Source organism: Anolis carolinensis, chromosome 1 (genome assembly GCF_035594765.1).
Source record: "Anolis carolinensis isolate JA03-04 chromosome 1, rAnoCar3.1.pri, whole genome shotgun sequence".
Lineage (NCBI taxonomy): Eukaryota > Metazoa > Chordata > Lepidosauria > Squamata > Dactyloidae > Anolis > Anolis carolinensis.
In genome coordinates this window covers 139,751,506-139,776,995 of record NC_085841.1, presented here as the reverse complement: position 1 = coordinate 139,776,995, position 25,490 = coordinate 139,751,506, and the positions used below count along the sequence as shown (strand labels likewise).

Below are 25,490 nucleotides of genomic sequence, written 5' to 3'. Positions count from 1 at the left end.
ATTTGGACTAGAGACAAGTAACCATTTCACACTTTTTAGAATCCCTTTTGAAGATGGCCAACAATCAGGGCTGTAGCCAAGGGGGAGTGGGGGGGGGGGTTAGGGGTTCACCCCCTGAATTTTTTCAATTTTTTTAAAAAACCTGGTTTACTCATGAATTTTAACAGATTAACCAAATCCCCATGAGTGTTCACTGAAGTTTATCTGTCTTGAGTGTCTACTGAAATTATCAAGGGAGTCTGATTTCTAAATTATTTTGCATTATGGAACTACTCTTCATGATTTGCTAAAAACAGGTTTCAACCACCCCTCCCCCTGAATTTTTTTTCTGGCTATAGTCCTGCCAACAATCCTAGACTGGAATTCATCAGGAAGACTAATTTTCCTCTCCTTTCAACAATACCTCAAAGAGCTGTAGTTTCCACTACAACATGAATCAGGCATACTCTCTGAGAACAACAGGAAAAATTGCATCCAATCTCATCTGCCACCAGTTAATGAGAACTGGCCGAGTTCTAGGCTGGATCTACACTGCCTTATATCCCAGAATCGGATGCCAGATTATCTGCTTTTAACTGGATTATATGAGTCTACAGTGCCAATTAATCTGGGACAAACAAATAATCTGGGATCAGATCCTGGAATATAGGGGAGTGTAGATCCAGCCATAGTTGTCTAGTGTATTCACCATCTGAAATGCTTTTCAGGTGAGATCTGTTGTTTTTCTTTACCTTCAAGTTATTTCTGATTTATGGCAACCTTTCATGGAGTTTTCTTGGTAAGATTTGTTTGGTAGGGTTACCTTTGTCTCCCCCCCCCCCCGAGGCTAAGAGTTTGCTCTGCCCAAAAACATTCAATGGGTTTCATGACTGCATGAAGATTCAAATCCTAGTCTCCAGAATGAAACTCCAGCACTCAAGCCATAACACTGTGCAGGCTCTTGTGGGAGTAGACACACTCATTTATCCAATCACACCTATTCATATCTCATTGTATGAGCTCATAAAACCACTTAGGCCCCTTCTATACTGCCATATAATACAGATTATCAAAAGCAGATAATCCACATTATCTGCTTTGAACTGGATTATATGAGTCTACACTGCAATATAATCCACTCAGAGAGACAAAGAGTCTAGGGAACATGAATAGTGAAAGAAAAAAATTATCCTATGCCACCACTACCTTATTTTGTTCACCTTCCCCTCATTTCACATTTCTCAGCCAGTAATATGTAGTTATCAAACTGCTTGGCACAGTAGCTGTGAGTAAGACAAATTGCATGATAGATTAATTAGAGTTTTGTGCCTTTACTGGAAGATAATGACTTGTTGTTGTTTGCTCTCGGTACTTTTCAAGGTATTGCAGATCACCTGCTGTCATTCACAGCAGTAATCTGGGTTTTATGAAAAGTGTTTTTGCCATAGATGTTCTTTTATTTCCAGCAGCCTTGACATCAGCATCTACTTGCTGGCAAAAAAAAAAAAAAACCAGCAACAAGATTGCATGAGTTCTTTCTTTCCCATGTCATTCCTGTCTTAGTGAATTAGTTTAATGCTTATCTCTTTCAGATATATTTACTCTATAGCTTTAAGAAAGAAAGAGCTATTTCACTGGCATCCAGAAGTATTTAAAATTTATAAAAATGGCTTCTTCTAAAAGGCTATTAAAATTGCTTCTAGGACAATGTTTCCAGCTGTTAAAAACAGTCAAGTATTACACATTATAATGAATAAAGCAGGAGAGAAAAGATTACTTGTTATCAAGATGGGGGGGGGGTTTGGAGGGGGGGTGTTGTATAAGGCTTTGTATCATATTTATGTAATATGGCTTGCATCCTATGACTCTTTTCTTCTCCCCCTCCCAATCACTATTCCCAGCTGATTATTTTGTGTTTATTTGAAATATTATAGTTATATTTGCCTTTTTTGGTTGTTCATTGCTAAAACTGCAAAATTTCTAAAATAATAATAAATTAGTAATAAATATGACAAAGCAGCAGAAGTGTAGGAATACAAGGTAACAAGGCTATGTGGGCTATCATGGGATCACGGAGTAGCAAGTCAATGCAATTAACTGAATTAAGAGAGGTACAATATCAAAGATGCTCATCCCAGTTTGTATTCAATATCTATCCTAGCACGGTTACCATGGAATAAGAACTTCATGCAGCCTTTAGTGTGAATGATTTCTAAAGCAAATGTGTTGTATCAAAATGAAATGAAGCTGTGTTGTCGAAGGTTTTCATGGCCATACAGCCTGGAAAACTCACAGCAACCCACCGAAATGAAGCTGACTGTATAGCATTGCAATCCCCCTAGGCTTATTCATGAACAATATTTTCAAGGGAGCGATTTTTAAAAAAATACCTTTGGAAATTTCTGCCTCTAATAAATCATTAAGGTTTAGTTTGCTAAGCTAAAAAATGCGGAAGGTCAGTTTGTTCAACACTCTTGCTCCCTAGTGGCAAAATGAAAATAGTGCAGAGTAAAGTCATATCAATGGGTCGTTTCAAATACAGCTTTCAGTGGAACATAGAGCAGTGACTGAAATAATGCATACTTTAAATTATTATTATTATTATTATTATTATTATTATTATTATTATTTACAGTATTTATATTCCACCCTTCTCACCCCGAAGGGGACTCAGGGTGGATCACAATGTATACATCCATGGCAAACATTCAATGCCATATGAACATAGAGACATAGACAGAGACAGACGCAGAGGCTATTTAACATTCTCCAGCTTCCAGCTTCCTGAGTGGATGCTCGATTCTGGCCACAGGGGGAGCAGCTGCTTCATCATTCACTGTGACATCTTGATGGATACTTCCTCATTCCAAACGGCTGCTGGACGATTTTTATGGTGTTGTAAATTAGTTTAATTAGCCTCCCCACAAAGCGGTACCTACATTCCTACTTGATAGATGCAACTATCTTTCAGTTGCTTCGGTCAACAATGAGCAGGCGCTATTTTTTATTTATTTTAATGGTCGGGTGCTCACTCCGACACAGGCTGGCCTCGAATTCATGACCTCTTGGTCATAGTGATTTATTGCAGCTGGCTACTTAACCAACTGCACCACTCCCTGGACCTTTAAAGAAAAGTCTAAATGACTTTAAAAAAGTGGATTTATTTTTTATTTTTTTTAAAAAAAACCTGAATAACCATTGCTATTAGCCCAGAGTCTAATTTAAAGCATTTAAATTTAAAGCATTTAAAGCATTTAACAATAAGACAAAGTATGTTCAAACCCATTATATTCATTTGTGATACCAGAAATAGTGCATGTACAATATTCCCATTCCACCCCATGATATTTTAAGGAGAGACATGTGTTCAATCTTTTTTAAATTATTCCCATATTTTTTATGTTTTATGAGTTTATGTTTATATGTTTTAAATGTATTTATGTGATTGTATTTTATTGTGTATTGCTGGGTTTGGTCCCCATGTGAGCTGCCCCGAGTCCCTTCGGGGAGATGAGGTTGGAGAGAAGAATAAAGTTGTGGTTGTTGTTGTTGTTGTTGTTGTTGTTGTTATTATTATTATTATTATTATTTACTTTGGACACTCTTCAATCCAGTAATGGATGTAGTAATGAAGCTTCAACACTGTCAGTATTATGCAGTTCACAAGAATATATTAAGATGTCATCTGATAAACCTTAGCAGCACTATTACTTTGTGTTTTGTGCCATTCCTATTAGTCTGAGGCAATGGCGTAAGGCACAGTAAAATTCAGAACATGTGGATGCAAATTTGTTAAGCACTACCTTGATTCATTGTGAAACCATCCAAAGGAAATATTTGCCAAAAATACAATATAGAAATATATTCAACATATTTAACTAAGTAAAATTATAGTTTTGATCTCTCTCTAGACAGACTGTATCAAAGCATTTACCTATTTGTTTCTCTCTCTCACCTTATTATACAAAGCATTGTGATGGTAAGGACTATAAGAATTGTTATAAACATCCCCAAAGATGGAACCCAAATGGTTGAATGGTCCAGGAGTTAGAGAGTCAGCAAATGAGAAAGTCTGAAGATGTAATGGGGATTTAGTAGGTGGGTTCAGTTTAGTATGGAGAAAAGCATGGGAAAGAGATGAATCCTGGAAGAAAAGGAACAAAGAGCCTGGTTAAGAGACAAAAAAAGATGTTCTGACAGGAAGCCCAATATTCTTGATTAGCACTTGACTTGTTATTTCAGTATGTCTTTTTGCTTGCATCAATGTGATTGCTGTAATAGATAATAGATACACAATTTAATATGATTTGAAAGGATTCATTTTTTAAAACACCCAAGGAAAGTCTAGAACATAATAGAGGTAGCTATTATGTTCTAGACACAATTGTTCATGAAGTTGTTTGGATTAGTCAGGAGAATTAGTATCAGCAAGACCAGAAGTAGATCACGAATGTCTCATTGTTTGGCTAGCGTTTGGTTTCCAAGGAAGGACTACAATATTTTTCTGCCTGAAATGGAACAGCAAATGGTGCCCTTCACTGCTGGAGTCAAGGCACAAAACACCCAAAGCTAGCCAAACTATTTTAGCACCTGAGGTAGCTCTCTCATCCCTGGCATAAAACAATATTGTCAAGGTAAATCATTAGCAATTTGCCAGCCTTTCATGACATTCAAAACCAGCCTAGAATTACAACTTTTTTTTCAGTTCAGACCTGACAGGTTCTATCCATGCATTGTACACTCATCGCTAAACAATTAACAGTTCACCAAGATGTCTGAAAGCTAACTGAGTTGACACCTTGTTCAATGCACGCTTCTTTTAGTCTAATGATTTTGGAAATTGCTTAGGCTTTCTTAGACCCTACCTAACATTGTACTAACATTATGGTTATTTCACTGGGCAAAAAGAAGCTTGTGTCTGATACAACTTGGTTCCTCCTTTGCCCCATTCTTGTTCCCTTTCCTTTTGGGGAATGGAGATGCTCTTCTGCTGCTTGATCTCTCCTAGTGCCTGATCTTTGGCCACAGAGTAATTGTCTCATGCAAAGAGAGAATCCTGCATAAGGAATGAGATCTCGGTGATAAGTCAGAAAAATGATAGTTATGCAGGCATAAAACCAATTCAGCCAAGACTTCTGTAGCAATTCCTACAACTCCCACTGAAGAGTCCAGTTTCCATTACCCTAGTGCAATAACATAATGTTAGCTGTTGATTCAATGGAAGGAAGTATGTAAGATTCTGAGGCAGATAGCAGTCAGGGTACAACAGAAGGTTTTTCACTCTGCTTTATGAAAGACTCCATTTATTCTTGATATCTGCTGTTTACTGGTTCCATGACACCCCTAATCCCCCCCCCCTCCACGCCCCCTGTGATATCAAAATCCTTGGATTATAATTGGATATAATTGTGTCTTTTATATAAAATGGAAAAATCTAGATTTCCTTTTTGAAATTTTCTTTTTGAATATTTTGAGGCTGTGGATGATAGAATTCGTGGATGCACAATCTGTGGATATAGAGAGCTAGCTGTACTCAATTTAAACTATTGTTGCAATAAACAAAGAAAATCTTGCAAGTTGATAGGACAAAAAGGAAAAGAAACTTTACCTGTTCTATTTGGAGATCAATAGTTTCTTCTAAGTACTTTTTGAATGGATTTGGCTGGACAGGTTCCTCTTCTTTTACTATTATTTTTGCTTTCACTATTGTTGGGCGGATTACACCAGGTTTTGTCTAATTATAAAAAGAGAGTGGAAATTTTGTTCACTTTCTGTAAAATAAATCTTATCAAAGGCTAAGTTAGTTTTACTCTTTATGCTCTTGCAGAGAGTGCCTTGGCTGACAAGGACCAGTGGAAGGCATACAACTACCACTCACCCCGTTGCCTGCACTTATTAGGGCAAAGGAAGTCTGATGGTGGTGATATAATGGATTAGGTTGAATGGAACCCAATCCAGCTGCCAATCACTCTCGGGCTTCCTGCAAACTTTAGAATATCTCCCTACTTTTCTTACTGTGGAGCAATATCGGATTAAGGGCTGAAACTGGAAGTCATTATGCATTTTGAAGATTACCAGCATTAACTTTGTGGTGACTATATTTTTAATTCATGTAGACATAGCCCAAAACCATTATTTATTATTTTAAATTTTGAATTTGTTAAGCTGATTTTATTATCTAGAACTAATTTTTGGTTATTATATAAGGCACAGTTTGAGAAGGGAGATCTACGTATGTATTCTGGGTTACCCATAACAGTATTGGTTGTATACAGAAAGAGACACAATAGGATGGCAGGAGAATGTGAATGTTTCCATAATAACCGTTTTTTCTGTCATATTTCACTGGGAAAACATTCAAAAGGTATTTTGTATCATGCAAAATTCTTCAGTTATAAAAGATAAGAAATCAAGAGCATCACAGAGCAACTGAGAACAACAAAGCTTCCTTTGGGGTTGTTGTATGTTTTCCAGGCTGTATGGCCATGTTCCAGAAGTATTCTCTCCTGACATTTCGCCCACATCTATGGTAGGCATCCTCAGAGGTTGTGAGGTATGAAGAAACTAAGCAAGGAAGGTTTATATATATCTGTGGAAAGTCCAGGGTGAGAGAAAAACTCTTGTCAGTTGGAGGCCAGTGTGAATGTTGTAGTTAATCACCTAAAGTAGCATTGAATAGCTTCATCTCCTGGCTTCTTCCTGCCTGGGGGCATCCTTTGATCAGAGTCGTTAGCTGCCCCTGGTTGATTCATGTCTGGAACTCCTCTGTTTTCAGAGTGTTGCTTCTTATTTACTGTTCTGATTTTTGAGTTTTTTAATACTGGTAGCCAGATTTTGTTCATTTTCATGGTTTCCTCCTTTCTGTTGAAGTTGTCCACATGCTTGTGGATTTTAATGGCTTCTCTGTGTAGTCTGACATGATAGTTGTTGGAGTGGTCGAGCATTTCTGTGTTCTCAAATAATATACTGTGTCCAGGTTGGTTCATCAAGTGCTCTGCTATAGCATCCACTTTATTGGACATCTCTGCATTAACATAATTGTGCTGATTTACTGATCCATGGTCCCTCATTCCTCATAACGTCATAACCTTTTCCTCCTGCACTCCAATTGCTCCATAATATTTTAAACACAGGCGTTCAAATACGTTGTTATTTATTGCAATAACAGGATTCTGGTTCTAATACATTGTTTTCCCAAGGTTTCTTTTATGTTGTGGAAAATCAGCTCATCTGCATATTTGTATTGCAGTTTTATTCTAATCACCTTGAGGCCATGGAAAGTGGACATACTACCCTGTTTCCCCTAAAATAAGACATCGCCAGAAAATAAGACCTAGTAGAGGTTTTGCTAAATTGCTAAATATAAGTCCTCCCCTGAAAGTAAGACCTAGCAAAATTTTTGTTTGGAAGCATGCCTGGCGCCCGCCAAACAAAACACCAGAGCATGCTGGATTGGTAAATGTACATACCAGTTGTACATGAAAATAATGGTAGTAACAAGAAATTCTTGACAGGAGTCACAGTTTGTCTGGTTTGGTTATGTTGGTTTGTGATGACAACTACTGTAAAGTATGTAATAAATGTTCATCTTTTTGTTCAACAATAAATGTGAATTCTTCTTCATGGAAAAATAAGACATCCCCTGAAAATAAGACCTAGCACATCTTTGGGAGCAAAAAATAATATAAGACACTGTCTTATTTTCGGGGAAACACGGTATATAAATGCTTTAAATGAAAACATTATATATGATCATCACAATTTGGGGAGGGAATACGATAATTTATTCATGGAATATACCTTCTGACTTTCAGTCACTATAGGCCCCGACAAGTAGAGGTTAGCCTGAAATAAAATATATACAATGTTAGGTAAAGGTAAAGGTTTCCCCTGACGTTAAGTCCAGTCATGTCTGACTCTGGGGGTTGGTGCTCATCTCCATTTCTAAGCCGAAGAGCCGGCGTTGTCCGTAGACACCTCCAAGGTCATGTGGCCGGCATGACTGCATGGAGCGCCGTTACTTTCCCGCTGGAGCGGTACCTATTGATCTACTCACATTGGCATGTTTTTGAACTGCTAGGCTGGCAGGAGCTGGAGCTAACAGCAGTCGTTCATGCTGCTCCCAGGGTTTGAACCTGGGACCTTTCGGTCTGCAAGTTCAGCAGCTCAGCGCTTTAACACACTTAGCCACCGGGGCTCCTGATATATACAATGTTAGAGCAACTTAAAAACTTGGTTGCTTTTTTAAAAAGATATAAACAATATACCACCATTATACAGAAGCAAGGAAGAAACAAAAAAGAAATTGAATGCAAATGAATTGCATGAAAAGTCAACTAGAGGGGCACAATCTGAGATTTGGTAATCATGTCTACCTATGGCATGGAAAAGAAGGCTGAAAAAGATTTAGTAGTCATCCCATTAGAGCTAGTTTTCTAATGATGTGGAAAGGGTACAAGGAAGAGATGGAGCAGAAAATCCCTTTATGGCTGTGCCCTTTGGAAATGGTATTAAAACCAACATACAATGAGAAACTGAGAACTTATAGAGAATACCTAATAGAAGAAAAAAGACAATGGAAACTAAAAGGAAGAGAAGAGGTAGGGATAAATGACTGATTTCATTTTGATCAATAACAAGATTAATTTAGAAAATTAAAAAAAATTGTTTGCTAAAAAGAATTTGGAGTTGGAAAGTATTTTGGAGAAATACAAAAGATTGATTTCCAGGTTGTACAAATATATTCTAGAGTATAACCTGGAAGACAATTGAATAAAATGGTAATGATTTCCTGATCCAGAGACTTAGGGGAAAATATAGATTTTGTTAATTTAGAAAACAAATGGAAAAGGGGATTCAAATTTTCAATAGCAGGTTCTATCAGAGAAAAAATATATAAAATGTTTTATAGAAGTTATACAATTTCTGAATTGGTGGAGCTGCAAAATGCAGAAAGGCACCTTCTTCCTGTTTCATGGACATGGATGGTGGGAAAAAAGTTATTGAAAAAGGTGACTAAAGAAACCAAAAAAATGATTACTAAGAAGATTAAGAAAAACCCATAAATGTCCTTATTGGGTTTGTTTTGGGAAAGAATTGGCAAAGACATTGTAGAAATTTGCCAATATAATTATGTGGCAGCAAGAATTATTATAGCAAAATCTTGGAAGGGGGGAAAAGAACTACTTTTTAAAGATTGGAGAAGAAAAGCAGTAGAGTATATCCAAATGGCCAAGATCTCCAATGGCATAAGTGGAGAAAACAAAAGAGAATTCAGTAGAGTCTCACTTATCTAAGCTAAACAGGCTGGCGGAACCTTGGATAAGCGAATATCTTGGATAATAAGGAGGGATTAAGGAAAAGCCTATTAAACATCAAATTAGGTTATGATTGTACAAATTAAGCACCAAAACATCATGTTATACAACAAATTTGACAGAAAAAGTAGTTCAACACGCAGTAATGTTATGTTGTAATTACTGTATTTATGAATTGAGCACCAAAATATCACGATATATTGAAAACATTGACTACAAAAATGCCTTGGATAATCCAGAACCTTGGATAAGCGAGTCTTGGATAAGTGAGACTCTATTGTAATTAGAAAAAGGATATTGGCCTTTGGGTATTTAAAAATGAAGACAAAATAGATTTTGAAATAGCCAAATGGGGGATTTATTAGTGTAATGATAAGGACAGATTTATGTTAGAAACTGGTTCCATATGGTGTGGATGTCATGGGTGGTGGTTCACGGGTGGGAATGGGGAGGTGGCGGGGCAGGGGAAATCATACTTGTATTTGATTGTTGAATCTAGAAGATTGTATGTTGTTGTTTTTCCCCTCATATATCACAATAAAAATGTATATAAAAACTATTCATGGCATCCATTTGCCAATTGTTAAGGGTGTTTGAAAGGACTGGGGATGGAGGTTGTTGGTTGAGATGTACTTCCGTGTTGGCTCTTATCATGCTTTTCTATGGACAATCAAATGGTATATGCTCTGTATCTTAAAAACAGAACATATGCCACCTAATGGGATAACGCTAGTGCAATTTTTGGACTCAGCAGGTCAAATATATCCCAAAACAAGCCTAACATTTGAGGAACAAAAATGTGTGTTAGTCAATGACACCTCCTTACAGTAGCTTAAGCTAGGCTCAAGAAAATCTGTTCTAATGACAATTATTTTGGCATAAGTCATGCTAGGAGATTTTGTATCTCATTAAACAATGCTTTTGTTTATCTGTTCCCTATAGATGAATTTCTGTCACTCACATTAGCAAAGTTACCATAATTACAATGTGTAATGTAATTAGAATATGGTATTACTGTGGCTAAAAATTGGATATAAATATATTATGACTAGTGGTTAATTCTTAGTAGGGACAGAGATTCTGGAGCTCAAATCTACCCGTAAATGCCAGAACTGGGGTTCTTCTCCCAATCTCTACTATATGAGGACTAAACTACAATTGCTTAAAGAGGTAGGAAAAATATACTCTACATATGTTCAAACATTTACTATTTATGCCTTCCAAAGTGAACCTGTCCTATTGATAAAAAATAAGGTTAAACCCAGGAACAAATAAAGGCCTAATTTTTATTATACTTACAAATCTGGTTTCCCGTCCAACTGATCTCTGTGAAGGTGTAGATAACTGTAGACAAAGAGTAATCAACAGACAACTACTGTATTAACAACACCATGGTTTGAGCAGTTTTAGCTGCACTTCCCAGAGACTTCATATTAGATTGAGACCCTTCTGAATCCTCCCCACCGTGTGTGCACACACACACACAATTCTCAAACAGAAAGAAAGGCTAAGATACATTGTGACCATGAATGGCAAAACTGGTCTTTTAGAGGAATTATTAGCATGAATGTCATAGATTATCATTGCAACTGGTCTATCTCAACAATGAGAGAAGTATGAATCTTAAACTAGAATGAATAAATACACACTCAGCCACATTCACAAGAAAATGAAAGTATCCATTATGCAATAGAATTTTGTATCAGAGTCATCAAAGAGACAATGCACTGGGGGCTCTATCTCCACAGAGAGAACATGTTCATAAGCTTATCATGGAAACAGGAAACCATTGGTAATAATTAACTCTATTGAAATGAATGACTGCTGCTGGAAACAACCATAAAGTTGCCATGGAAGACCTAGAAAATATCTAGAGAGTTATCCATGAACTGCTAAGTCTTCCAGTTCAACTTGTGGTGACACATGGTGAAAGCACATCCCAGGGAGGATCTAGAGACAGGGAGGCAAAACCACAGGAACGGGTCTCATGCATTCAGGATTATACTATGCTATGGGTTTGAATCCCATTCATTAACTACTTCAGATGCTTCTTCAACAAACAGCTCATCTTTCGGAATGTTCTGGGGTGGCTCTACATTGAAACTTTTTCTTGGAGCTGATCCGGAGTGGCCAATGCCAGACTGACCCCAGGATGATTTTGATTTTCAGGCCCCTGTCTGCTGTGGAGACAGGAAGGAGTCTTGCCTGTCCAGCAGCACGGTCCTCTGTCCTTCTCATAGCAGAAGATACTGGGCACAACCTGTCTAGTGCCCATCACTTATTGCTTGGAGTTATGTTCTCAGCTAAACCAAACCATGTGTGTACACATAAACAAATACACATAGGATGTGTATGCATGTATTTTGCTTCAGTATATAAAAATATCAAAATGCTACCATTAGGTTAATAGATGATAGTTTCATTCAGTGGATAATTTTGGTTCCATGAAAAGATTATTTTTATTTTATTTTATTTCTGACTCTAGGTTTGGATATCCTCACATGTGAAACTCAAATATGAATCTGCAGTGAGCAGAGAGTAAACATGATTCAGAAGGTGAGGTCCAAGCATTAGTATCGCCTTGAGAGAACTTAATCTTGCCAACAGGATTAGAGATATTTTGCATGCAGATGAACCTGGGCACATTTTAGATGAGGAAGAATTAGTCAAGCATATGAACTAATTGGGCTCATATTAAATTTCATATCTGAGAATTCCTGGTTGGTTTGTATGCCTCTTTTAATAAAAGATAGGTATCAAGCTTTCTGTTGGGAGCAGCAACATATGCTCTAAATATTCATGGAGAATATAATTCGCTTACTTTGCTTAGGTCTGAATCCCGTATGTTTTGCAGGGAGCTTGGAGAAGAATCACATCGGCGCTAAAGAGAGTGAGTGGGAAAGTAGTCAGGTACAGACAATGAAAAGGTGACAAAAAAATGTTGAAAGAATTAACTTCTGCTGCCTGCATACCATAGCCAAGGGATCTTGTAAGACTTGATCAATAGCAGCACACAGCTCTTCTGTTTGTTGCCTGAGCTGAGCAGGAGAGCACATCTGCAGGTTTATTTAAATAGAGACCATTATGCTTCTGAGTCATACCAGGGATACAGTCGAGTCTGTTTATTCTATTGCTTTCACATATTGCATGAAATGTTCTTGGTATGCTGTGACCCTTTTGCAATCTATAGCTCTTCTACAGACAAACACAAAAGGTAACATTGAACTGTCTTGCTAAATACAAATCAATGGCAATGGCTTTTAATGTTTTCACCCAATCCTTGACTCATTCACAATATCTTCATGTGATTTCCACCAGCTATTTTTTTAGAATCTTCTCCTCTTCACCGTGCGATCTAGGTATGGCTCTAAACGCCACTGTGAGCCCCCTCCCACAACGCATGCTACAAACCTGACTTCTCCCCCCCCCCCAAATGCACCCTATATCTCATAGCAAACAAAGCTATAAACATTTGGAAGCTTTGCAAAAGAACATAGCACAATGATTTGTACATAGGCACTGGATCACAAAGATTTTGAATACTTCACCCTTCTACTTCGACATGTTTGCACAAGTCTTTCAATCAGATTTAAAAGATCCAAGGAGATAGGCACATAGTTATATGCTCACAAATAGCTTGCTACCATCTACATATTATGAGAGGTATGGTGACATAAAATCTCAAATATCCATCCACAGTGGACATTTTCAAGTAGAGGACAACTAGAAAAAATGACAGTGTGACCAGAAATGAAGCTATTTTAACAATGTCATTTTCATTACATCTATATCATTATAGTCACCTCTGAATGTGTATCCAGAGTTCTGTCCTCAATAACTCCTTCTCCTGTGGTTGGTTCATCAAGTGCCTGTAGAGTAATACAGTAGAGTAATTTCTGAGATCAAGGCTGGCAATGAAACAATGATAATAAGAGAGTAACAAGTCTACATATACAAGTTGAAATTTGATTTATTTGTTTATCCATTTGATTTCTGTCACTTCTGTCTCACCTAACTGTCAACACAAGAGGAAGGCAAACAAGAAAATGAGAATTTTTAAAAACAACTTTTTGTCTGTTAAATATTAATTTATGAACATCACCAATAATTCTTTATTATTTTTGTTAGAATAGTAGAATACTAACAGTGTGCACATTGCTCCTGAATTTTCTCTTGATTGTTGAGCTTTTCAGATTCCCTTGTTTTTGTAAACTAATGTGTCCAATCAAGAGAAATCTGATTTTGGGGCATTTGTAATGCTAGACCTCTGGTACAGTGTGTCCTCCTATTTTCCACTGCTTTACATTCTTTCATAGCAGTGAAAGATTTAAACTGATTTCTATTGTAAATGCAGCCAATCATTCTGAAAAGAAATTCTATAATCTAGGAACAAAAAGCATGTGGCTCTCCAAATGTCTCTGGATTGTTCCTCCTTTCAATACTATTCAGCATTGCTAGGGTTAAAGCTAATGGGAGCTGCAATCCAACACCACGTATCTATGGAAGGCCACACATGTTCTTATACCTGCTTTAACCAATGCATCACAGTTTCAAAGCCTCTTCTTTTGAGAAAGCAGAGAACCAGTCAAAAGCCTATCTGAAATACTTTATATTAGCCCAGCAGTCAGCACATGTTTCTGGCATTCAAACACGTTTTTTTTTCCATTCTGCTCCAGGAGTTTTTTTATATTCAGTCAGATACCTGTTGCATCTGGCACCTCCTGTAATAGCACTGAAGCCAGCAGTAATCCATTTCAATCTGATGTTCTGGAAGGCTTTCCAGAATAAATGTTGAACAATGCTCATTTCTGAATTTTGCATTAGCACTGGGATATGATTTCTGGGGAAAGAACTGACCTTCTGCTCCAGAAGCAGGGTGTTGGTGGGGATCGCTGCAAATGCCTTATAGCTTGTCTTGATCTTGTCCAATTGTAAACAATGAAAAGAAGGAATACAAAGTGTCCAGAGGAAGAAGTGAAGGGCAAAAGAAAACACAAGATGTCATTAATGGTAGTTCTTTTAAGTCTTGACAGTAAATATTATACCAATATTTGCATAACACATTGATACAAACAGCACACATGCTTCTAGACTACAATATTCCTTCCATTTTGTTAAAATATAACATTTTTACAGCTTACAATATTTAATTTGGCAACAAGATGCACATCTGCACATTTTCAGCAAATGAAATCCATGACATTGAAGGTTATTTTTTCTGCCTTCAGTGAACAGTACTTTGAGTAGATTGAGATAACTATCTTTTTATAGAGCAGTGGTGATAATCTTTATTTTGGGATTATCTAGATATGGCTTTTGTTCCAATATAATACAAATAAATTGGAACTGGAAAAGGCAAGGAGAACCAATATATATCAGCACACTGAATCAACTTCAATTGCCATGGCTCCATCCAAAGGAATCATGAAAATCTCAGCAGGGGAAAATGGGTGGAATGGGGAGATGCAATGAGAATGGAACAGCCTCAGAAAGGATGAAACATGCAAACACTGTCAAACACACACATTGCTTCTTCCAGGCCCCACCTTTTAATTGTATATGCCTATGAATTTTGTAATCTCCATTAGTATGTATTCATATCTTTAAACTTCTTTAAAAATCTATGCAAGAAATGATAATCTTTGAAAAAAATAAAGAGGTTTTTTTTTCTTAATGGCAATTGCATTTAAGGAAATGTGTTTTAGGGCCCTTCAATATAGCCATATAAGACAGAATATCAAGGCAGATAATCCACAATATCTGCATTGAATTGGGTTATTTGAGTCCACACTGCCATATGATCCAGTTCAATGTGGATTTTATACAGCTGTGTTCTCCTGATCACAGACTGTGGGATAAAATTTCAGAGCTGGAGAGCCTTTGTATGCAATATTTTAACAAAATATCAGTACTTGGACATTCCTTCTCAGTAGAATGTGCCTGGTACTGACTGCTAATTGAAAACTTAAATGAAGTTCACTGTAAGGAAGTCTTTCCATGAACCCCCATGGAGGAAGAAGGAAATCAAAGTGCAAAAAGCATGGTAGATATGAAATCATTGCCTCTACCCAATCCCAAGTTTCTCCATTAGGCCATTTAGCAAAATGCTGGCAAAATGCAGTGACACAAATAACTGGCATAGAACACAAAGCAGAAATAAATGCTGGTGTGAAACCAAATTTCATCTAAAACCACACATCCAAGAACACTACTGCCAACAAAGAGATTGGATCCATGATTATGGAGCAGTTCTTGTCAAAGTCTGAGACCAATCCATTGATGGAATTCTTGAATACTTAGATCTGATGTGTAAGAAGCTGCATGTTGCTACATCTTTATATGCATGCTTTTTGGCAGTGTGTGTGTGTGTGTGTGTGTGTGTGTGTGTGTGAACGTCACGACATCTTTCCCCAGCTTTCTTCTTATGGGCATGGATCAGGGAATCAATTCTATCAACCTTATCATACAGGGCTAAAATCAGCAGCAAATGCTGATCTAACCCCAGTCACCCATGGAGCCGGCCAGCTCCCATCAGACGACATTGTGCCAGCTCCGTGGTGAAGGAGGGTGGAACTGGCATGTTGGCATCACCACGGCAACACAGGAGGCTTCCCACGTTGCCATCTAATCTATGGAGGAAGTTGTGCGCACCCCGTGCACTCCACGCGGGCTCATGCTTCCCTCTATGTGATCACCCTCCCAGCGATGTGGACAATGTGAGGCATGGGGCACTTGATTCTCCATGCCCTGTGACGAATTGGAGTACCACTGCCTTCTGCCACCGGCCATCTGATGAGGTCATAGATTTCAGTCCAGATTTTCAGAGTTATCTCAAGTATAATACCAAATTAGTTTCAGTGACTAGCATAGCTCCTTTTAGGGTGCATCTATACTATAGAATTAATGCAATCTGACACCACTTTAACTGCCATAATTCAATAATATGGAATCATGAGAGTTATAGTTTTACAATGACTTTTGCTTCTTTTGTCAAAGTGTGTCTGCACCTCAACAAACTGAGACTGAAAGTCTGGGACTCCTCCCAAGTTACATTGTGGGTTTCCATGACCAAGCAGGGAATTGAGCCCTAGACTCCAATTACAGCCCAGTGCTCAAACCATAGCATAGGTTTTTAGTCTTAGATGACATTACAAATGGCAAATATACTTTCTCCTATGACAGATTCATGCTTACTCAGATGCCCATGCAATTCTCTTGAACACATGTCAATTCACATTCATTCCAATGGACAGGTGCAATCCATCTAGATAAAACAATGTGTGAACATGCTTTAGCAATTTTTCAACCAATCAAACAAAGAGGAAAGCCATTCTCTACAAAGGAGCACCTGATTTTGGATTGATTTATTCAGAAAACATTTCTGGCCAAGTGTTATAAATGCCCACTTATATTAACTATATATTTATTGTACAGTCCTTGAAATCAACAAACTTGTCTAGTTGGTTTCAATAGGCCACCCCAACTTGAATCCAAGTTATTATTTGGGCAACATTTTGTGTGTTCTTCCTTCATATACCCTTTGCCAGGATCAAGAAGAAAAGCAAAAGGAGCAACAACAACAAAAAAAAACACAAGCAAGCTGTCAAGCTGTCAAGCAAGCAGAATACCTTGGGAATTTTGTTCTCAAAGTCAGAAGGCAGAGAGAAGAACAGTGGAGAAGTTGATTCCCTGGATCTTGATGCTATGGCGCAAGGTGAGTGCACCCTGGTTGGAGACAGAGGCTGTGTTATGGTTGGGGTTCTGGATCTTGAAGAGGATGGGCAAGCTCTGAAGTTTGAGTAAACTGAAGAAGAATTTATTTGAGAGGAAGGAGGGTTAATATTACTAGCTGGAGGAGTAGGTGATGCTGTGCCTGTTTGAGAAAAGGGCTGGCAAGGTGCTGACAAATGGGCATCTGGATCTTTAGCAGAAGCATGTCGTAAGCGTCCCATAGACTGGTTGTTAAAATGTCTCTGAGTTGGAGAGAGGCAAGCTTTTTTTGAAGTGGGAGAAACTATGTCTCTTTGATTGAGAACAGACATTGACACAGGAATGGATTTGGCAGTGAACGTGGGAGAGTAGGTGCTTATCTTCTTGGACTTTTCAGTTGCCTGTGTTCTGTCAGCAGGGGAGAGGGCCCCCTTTCTCAACCCATGAGGAGGTAAGGAAAAATTGGGTGATTTGGGCAGGAAGAGAGGAGATACCGTTGTTTTTCTGTAGGATGAAATTGTTGGGGACAAAGGACGTAATTTGTCAGGAGAGAGTGCCATGGCACTGAGATGCCTTTTAGAGGACAATGCTCTTGTTCCAAGATTAGGACTGAATTTTGGGGACAAGGATGTGTTATCTGGCACATGAGAAAATACTGATAGTTGGAATCCATCTTGGTTTGGAGAGGCAGACCTAACAGAAGATAAACTTGAGGAAGATTTCTTGGGAGTTGGAGGAGTTGTTTTCAACTTTGGGTCTATTGTTGGTGTTGACGAGCCTAAGGAACTGGGAGAAAGGGTGACAGGACAGGACGCAGGAGAAAATGGCCTTTTAGGAGAGGATCCTGACTTCAGAATAGCTGTCAAAAGAGAGAGCCTTGTTGGGAGAGGGGACTGAATGCCAGAGGTCAAAAGATTTCCACTCGATGACATTTGGCTACAGGGATTGTTTACACTATATATGGTGGAGGAAGAACCATACAAAGGGGAAGACAGAGGCTTTGGACTAGGAGATAATAAGTGGGTTGTGATTGAGATTGGAACCACAGACCACGTGGTAAGTTTCTTGGAAGAAAGAGGAGAAACAGCCTTAGGGGATGAGCTCTGAAGGACATCTAGTGAACTGAGAACTTGTGACGGATGCAGTGAGTCCTTGTGAATTAAAAGCGGTGGGGAGGGGGTCTCATTTAACTTGTGAGGACCATTACCTTGGAGCCCACTGGTTAACTGAGCACTGTCTGAAAGGCTGTCAAGTGGAAAGGAAGGTCTTTTGAGTATGGAAGAAGGTAAACTGGAAGATGTGGAAGAATGGAAATAAGTAGATGACTGATGTATAGAGGATCCATTTGCAGCCTGCCATTGGCGATGGGATTCTTGCATAGAAGAAGCTTCGTAAGCAGCAGGAAAGGCCAATTCATGGTTGATTTTCATGTTAGTTGGAGAAAGGAAATGGGCAACAGGTGATTTATAGGAAGGATGATCAGAGGTAGAGAGAGGAGAAGTTAGCTGGAGAGGAAGAAAAGAAAAGTAGGAATGTTAAAACAAATTAGGATTTGCGATATTTCAAAAATTATGCATTCAGTGTCCATATTCATTGCATTTGTTTTGTGGTGTAACAGCAACACACCTTTATGAATTATTTTTACAAAGCATGATGGGCTGTTAAGTAGTTAATATTTCATTATCTGTGCACATAATTACTTGGTGTTTGGCTTTATTCTATGTCCATATTCATTACATTTGTTTTGTGCTTTAACAGTAAGATACCTTTTAAATTATTGTTGCAAAGCATGGTGGGCTGCTAAGTGATTAATATTAAATTACGTGTACATAACTGCTTGGTGTTTGACTTTATTTTAGTCCAGAAAGCTCATAGTTATGTATGTTGTTTATTTGTTCAGTCGCTTCTGACTCTTCGTGACCTCATGGACCAGCCCATGCCAGAGCTCCCTGTCGGCTGTTGCCACCCCCAGCTCCTTCAAGGTCAAGCCAGTCACTCCAAGGGTACCATCCATCCATTTTGTCCTTGATCAGCCCCTCTTCCTTTTTCCCCAGCATTGTCTTCTCCAAACTTTCCTGTCTTCTCATTTTGTGGCCAAAGTACTTCATCTTTGCCTCTAATATCCTTCCCTCCAGTGAGAAGTTGGGCTTTATTTGCTTTAGCATAGACTGGTTTGATCTTCTTGTGGTCCAAGGCAAGAAGGTATGTATGCTTATATATGGTTTGTGCTAATTTGGTTCATACCTCTGCAAAAATAAATCAGTATTTCACTAGTTTTACACAAAGATTACTAGTTTCACACAATGATTACTGATGTGATTGGAAGTCAAGGAGATGTTTTTAAAAAGATTCCAAAGGCTTCAAATTTTTAAATGCAACCACAGAAACAGATATATAAGCAGAAACATTATGTAGCTGGATGAAATTAGAAATTGACTCCACAGCTGCAGTTGTATCTAGTTATTCAGGTGTAAATACCAAAGAGGTTGCATGCATATATAAGAACTGAAGGGACTCAGTACAGTCCATAGTCCCATTTTCCACACTTTTTTCCTATGAAAAGGAATGCTATGTAAGGGATTTTCAAACAGCATACAATCAGAATATCATTATAGAAATATTATTTGAAGCAATCCAGGGCCTGTTATATGTATATGGAATTCTATTCATGTTGGCATTCTTGCATATGTGAAAATTCTCCATGCAAGCATCAGGACTGCTTGTTCTAATACTCTGTTATTTCATTAAAAGGGAGGTGTATGAAGAGATTAAATAATCTGTACCTAATATTAGTTGATGCTAGTCCTCAATTAAGAGCTTCTGCTGCTGATAATCACCAAGAATAGAGAAATAAACACTTTCCCTTCTATATTCTGCATTTGGAGCAAATCGGATGCATGAAAAAAAGAACCCAGCAATCTTTTACAGCATAGACTGAAACAGGATATTTATGTGAATTCGGTACCAAACAAAAAAACTTCACTTGTTGGTGCTTTCTTTTTCTTGCAGTGCTTCACATCTATTCCCTGTTTTGGAGGTTAGCGTGGACAAATATTCACACATGTGCTTTTAAAAAAACAGACCAGTTATTTCTGTTAGTTTTATGAAAAACTTACAGATGTTTAAGGTTTTATAAAAATGAACTGAAGAAGATTTGAATGAACCAATACATAGATAGTGCAATGCATGTATTTACAATATTTCCTAAAATGACACTCTAATCACTCATACATCCAATTTTATAAAATGTGAAAGACTACTTTTTAAACTGTGGGTCCCAAACCCACTTGGGACCTCATCACACTGAGGCAACTTGGCCTTTTCAACGCTTTGGGGACAGGGCCTACCAAGCGCCATCACATGATGCTCGGTAGGCCCCACCCCATTGATGGCCAAAGGGCCAAGAAAGCGTCACATGAAAGGTACCAATGAAAGGTAAGGTGTTTTTCTATCCTTTTCCCCATCTGATGGGGAAAGGGCAATGAGGCAATGAACGTTATTTGCCCCATTCCCCCAATGTGATGGGGAAAGGAACGGGGGCACATGGGGTGAAACGGCACAGGGGGAGGGACATGTGAAGAAGTCCCGAGTGGCTGTTTTAGACATTTACACAAATCTATTGTGCAGTGTTTACAGTGGACTCTGCAGAAGATGTTTCAGTTCTTCTTCATAAAAAGGACCATCAGCCTTTTTAGCAAGCCTTCTGAATGCTGATTTGTTAGTAAATATTTGATTTTATAGCTATTTTATATTCCTATTCATCTTGGGTCACGTAAAAATTTCTCGGATAAAAAGGGGTCCTGAGTGGAAAAAGTTTAAGAACCCTTGATCTAGACCAGCCATATTTTGTTATACTAGGAATACTAGCTATTCCTAGTATAACAAAATCATGTTGTACCTTCCTGTCATATAATGGAACCCAACAGAAAGAGTGGCTATCCAAATTCAGTTCTACAAACCTGGTTGAGTTCTGAGAGAATTCAGATTCTTTCTTTTAAGAGCTTGGGACTCAGAATTCTCTGTCTTTCTTCCACATTCCATTTTTTCAGTCATATCCTTTCCATTTAATTGATGGAGAAATCTGAAGGTTTTGGAAAAATCTTATTACAATGTAAATTGAACTCCCTTCCACATATAATTTATCTCATAGAAAGAAATGGTCTGAGCATGCTGAAATCTACTTCCATCTTCCCAATCCAATTCAGCCTTCCTCTCTCTTCTAGCCACACAATAAACCAGAAGATGATCAAGGTGGGTAAAATCAAGAAACAGGAGCAGTTTAGCTGCTTAAATCCCAAAAGGTACCAGAACACAACATGAGTTAGCAGTTTAAGCCACGCTTTTGGACTATAGTTCCCCAAATACCCCTGCTAGTTTGACCATAGTTTGACCACTAGCCATGTTGCATGTGGAAGTCTAAGACCTGAAAAATAATAAGTGGGAAATCGTGATTTTTCCCTACGATCTGGTTAAAGTTACTGTGTGCTGACATCCTACATCATAAACATAGTTGTGAATATGTAACTAGGTGTCATCCCTTGACCCAACCCCTAAATCTGCCTTAACAGTCAGCAGTCACATGGAGCAATTGAGATCTGTTCTATAGTGCTTCTTCTTCTTGCAGCCTCACTCACTGAGGGGACAGGGTTGGAAACACCATGCGCCTGGGCTTTGATCACCAGCAGAGCAAACCTCAGCATGGTTGCTGGCTGTTAAGACCAAGGGAGTTAACTCATTTCTGAGTACAAGTCCAGCTTATACATTTAACTGCTTAACAGGTATCACCAGGGAGTACCTCCTCTGACATTGTATGGAATTGTTCCTTGATTTCAAGATTTGACCCTGACATCTCAAGGCATGTGATAGCCCTGATCTGGCAACCTTAAGTGGAAGTTAGGTAGAAGGATAGCAAAAGTGACCAGCCCACCAATATACCTCTCAGCATTTGCAAACCCAAGGCAGATGGTTCACAGCAAACAAACACATGTTACAATTTGTAGAATCATTATGATCCCAAGGAGCTCTCTTTCAAATTGGAAAAGACAGATGAGGTAAAGGGCATAGAGTAAAGCCAAAGCATGGTGAGAAAGCCTAGCTGTAATCTATACCAATGTTCACTATAGTGTCTTCATTGCAGCATACAAACCATGGCTTGAGGTCTCTGCATATTTACTCAAGAGTGACAACACCCCACTGACTAGCTTCAAAATGACATTCTCCTGGATTCCTTATTTCACATCCATTAGATATGGTGGCACTAATTCTATTCATTTAAAAATCTTTCTACACTTACTCAGAAGTATGTGATAAGACATATGGGATTGTTGCCATTTTCTATGTGGAAAGGAATGAGGAAACAATATTCAGTATTAACTACAGCAGCCTTTAAACTGTCTATGTGTTTGGACCTCAACTTCCAAAATCCCATACAATTGATTATGCTGCCTGGGGCTTCTGGGAACGGGGGGTGAAAATGTTGAGAATCCCAGTTCTATAATAGTGATGGGTATAACGCAATTGTAAATCCCCATCAGCCCTATCCAATATACCCAATGGAGAGGAAAGCTGGCGGCTGCTGTTCAAAAACATCTGGAGGACCACCCCATTCACTACTGACTAGTAAAAACTCTCAATGGTTCCACACAAGACCTTCTGACCTCAACCAAGCAATTCTAGGCATTGATCCTTTGGTCATTTGCATGCAAACCTGATGCTGTACTTATGGCCCTTCCCAAAACCCCACATAGACATTTCAATACATTTATTTATTTATCCTAAAGAACCAAAATAGGGACATTTTCCTCCTCTCCAAATTTATGTCCATTACAATCTGTGAGGTTGGCTAGACCAAGCAGTTCCTCTTTGAGCTTCATGTGCAAGCAAACATTTGAAACCAGATCTCCCAAATCGTGATCCCAAATTCAGTCATTATAGCATGCCCTAAGTAGAAAATTCACTCCAGGTTCCTTTAGCCAAAATAAAAAGTGAAGCTTATATTCATTAGTATCCATCTCTCTAACTTTATATCCTGCTGACATGTTAACCTATAATTCCTATCCTTTCAATTGCTTGTGCTAATTGAGTTTGTGGGTGTTATAGTACACCACAATTGTAGGCTCCAGATTGGGGAACGCAGGTCTGCACCATTATTTCAGAGCTGCAATGTCAGATTGAAAATATCAAGCAGATCTAACATCCTTAGTACTGTTCTGCCAACTGCAGAGGCACATCAAGAACAACAAAGTATGTGTGGTATCAAATCATCATAAAGTAGGAGGAGGTGTGACTAAATAAAACTGTAGCCAAGAGCAGCCTAGCTGGACAAGTTTCCCTAATGATGACAAGATTTTATCTCACACCCATTCACATCATTATTGTGCATTTTCAAGAACATGATACCTGAGCATGTTTGGGATGACTGGAAGGGCTGCACGGAGGATCAGTATGGAGACATGCCTGTGGGGCATTCACTCGTGGTATTGTCTCACTCCTCGGAGATATATTGGATGTAGCTGAATGCTCAGTTCTTTCAATTCCATAGCCATTGTGCATAGCAGCTTTTGTGTCTTCATCTGAGTCCATAAAGACGACAAACTCAGCTTTGAAAAGGTCTTCCTTGTCCATTCCCCCACTGCTTCGCTTCTGGCTGCTGTTTCTGCTACTGTTTCCTTTCTTTCCGCTTCCTGTGGCCTCTTCTTCAGCACCTGTTCTATGCTATAAAATAAAATATCCCATGCATAATTTACTTACCTAGAAGAACTAGGATCTTAATTCCAGTGTAATCCTGCAGCAAATTGGAAAATAAATCCAGTAACTTGGGACCCTGTAAACAGGGGCTGAACCAGGGAAAAGAAATCCAGTGCATACAATGAGGGGGGAAGTAATTTCTTGGAATGACTGCTTTCTACTGTTAGCCACTACTTTCTTTAACCAATACAAGTGTCTGCCTGGTGGTGATTTATTGTACTTTTCTGGCTACATAGAAGACAGAAGAAAAGCAGGCAAATGAATTCACACCATATTAAGAGCAAAACAGAAAACTTAGAGGAAACAGGTCCAATCAAGCAGAACAAAGTGTCTGGTCTTTCTATGGGGAGACTGGATTCTGGCTGTGGGGTAGACAGCAACTAAACAATGGCTCCCACGATAATCAGAGAAACAAATCTGGGACAAGCCCTATATCTCTCAAGGGAACAAAAGGCTTCAAACCAGAACATTCCTTAAACAAACCAAACAAAGAGAACTGCAATTGGGGTGTATTTGTAAGAGTGAGCCCCTTTTTTAGTACAAAGCCTAATTGTTGTGTTGTAGAAACTCATTTTCTGATCTTTCGGATCCTTGTCTTTAATTTCTTAAATGTGAGAAAATGGCATGCTAGGGCTTCAGAAACAGACGGTGGACAGAGGCCATTCAACAGTTTGCCTTGTACTTCTGACAAAATGCAGTACTATCATACAATAGACTCCAGAAGTAAACAGCCTGACTGACCTAGCACTACATGACGTATTAGGATTTCCTTTGGGAAAGTTAATGTTCCCAACCAAGACACCACTGTTGGGGTTTAAATAATATAACAGTAGAGATTGCTGACAGAGTATCATGGTCTATCCAGCAAAGCATACTTCCATTGTATTTCATAGATTTGGCTGCTGTATGTGTTATACCTGTCGTACGTTTCTGGCTCACTACAAGCAGGTTTAGGCTAGAGATCACCACTGACCTTTCACTTTCTATTTTTGCTCATAGCTTTTGTGTGTATGACAAGCTTACTTTGTATACTGCCTACAATAGCCTTTTCTTTACAGTTAAATGACTGAGTCAAACTACACTTTACTTTTAGAATTTTAAGACATTTCCTCCCTCTTACTTATTCCAAAAGAAGTGCAAGAGACTTTGTCTGTGAGATCTCTGCCCATCTCTCGAATGACAGTTTTAATATATCCTATGGAGCATTTTGCAAATATTCTAACCGCAACAAGCAGTGGACATGCAGAGTGGTAACACAACTCATTCCTCTTCTATAAGGACATATTTTCTCTTTGCAGACTGAAATCCATTAGGGAAGTGTGACACTGCATTTTTATACATATCATACAACATTATAATTTTCAAGCTGTAGTTAAATTTAGTGACTGTGTAGTAGATGGAAAGAGACTCATTTTGAGACTATTTGAAAGATGTTTCCTACCTCCTGGCCCTTTTACAGAGCAATACATTTTTAAATTAAAAAGTGCCTTACTCTGTTTCTAGTATTTTCCTGGTAATCCTTATCCGCAGGTCTCCCTCCAGTGCTAACCATAGAAGATGGATCATCAGCAATATGGTGCTGAGTTGGTAGCCTTCCAAATGCAGGAACAAATGTGAACTTCAGGAATCCAGATTCAGAAGGAACCTATAATACACATTAAAGGCATGCTTAGGAGAGGACATGAACTTCTGCTGTCTGCACCTAACCACCTTGCAGCCACTACATTGGAGCTAATA

The 25,490-nt window shown here is 38.5% G+C and overlaps 1 protein-coding gene and 1 long non-coding RNA gene across 16 annotated transcripts in view; one reads left to right on the top strand and one right to left on the bottom strand.

The window, feature by feature from the left end:
* LOC103280277 (probable RNA-directed DNA polymerase from transposon BS) overlaps positions 1-25,490 on the top strand; it is a 115,200-nt gene that overhangs the window by 18,957 nt on the left and 70,753 nt on the right. For 4 of the 8 annotated variants that reach the window (XR_010006910.1, XR_010006909.1, XR_507262.3 and 1 more), the window contains exons 2-4: positions 10,363-10,466; positions 11,782-11,852; positions 16,844-17,010. This is a non-coding gene — a long non-coding RNA (probable RNA-directed DNA polymerase from transposon BS). The other 4 variants (XR_010006908.1, XR_010006911.1, XR_010006912.1 and 1 more) reach the window with 4 other exon arrangements.
* Positions 1-25,490, bottom strand: part of mlip (muscular LMNA interacting protein) — a 72,606-nt gene that overhangs the window by 10,638 nt on the left and 36,478 nt on the right. For 4 of the 8 annotated variants that reach the window (XM_008118759.3, XM_008118758.3, XM_008118757.3 and 1 more), the window contains exons 2-12: positions 25,246-25,398; positions 23,406-23,720; positions 16,925-18,511; positions 14,154-14,216; positions 13,100-13,165; positions 12,269-12,352; positions 12,118-12,177; positions 10,596-10,640; positions 7,780-7,824; positions 5,588-5,713; positions 3,935-4,123 (exon numbers count right to left, since the gene is read on the bottom strand). In XM_008118759.3, coding sequence (XP_008116966.2) covers positions 3,935-4,123; positions 5,588-5,713; positions 7,780-7,824; positions 10,596-10,640; positions 12,118-12,177; positions 12,269-12,352; positions 13,100-13,165; positions 14,154-14,216; positions 16,925-18,511; positions 23,406-23,720; positions 25,246-25,305 — 2,640 coding nt within the window. In that variant the 5' untranslated portion in view covers positions 25,306-25,398. Of the gene's footprint in view, positions 1-3,934; positions 4,124-5,587; positions 5,714-7,779; positions 7,825-10,595; positions 10,641-12,117; positions 12,178-12,268; positions 12,353-13,099; positions 13,166-14,153; positions 14,217-16,924; positions 18,512-20,965; positions 23,365-23,405; positions 23,721-25,245; positions 25,399-25,490 lie in introns of those variants that run through there. The other 4 variants (XM_008118760.3, XM_003226062.4, XM_062983092.1 and 1 more) reach the window with 4 other exon arrangements.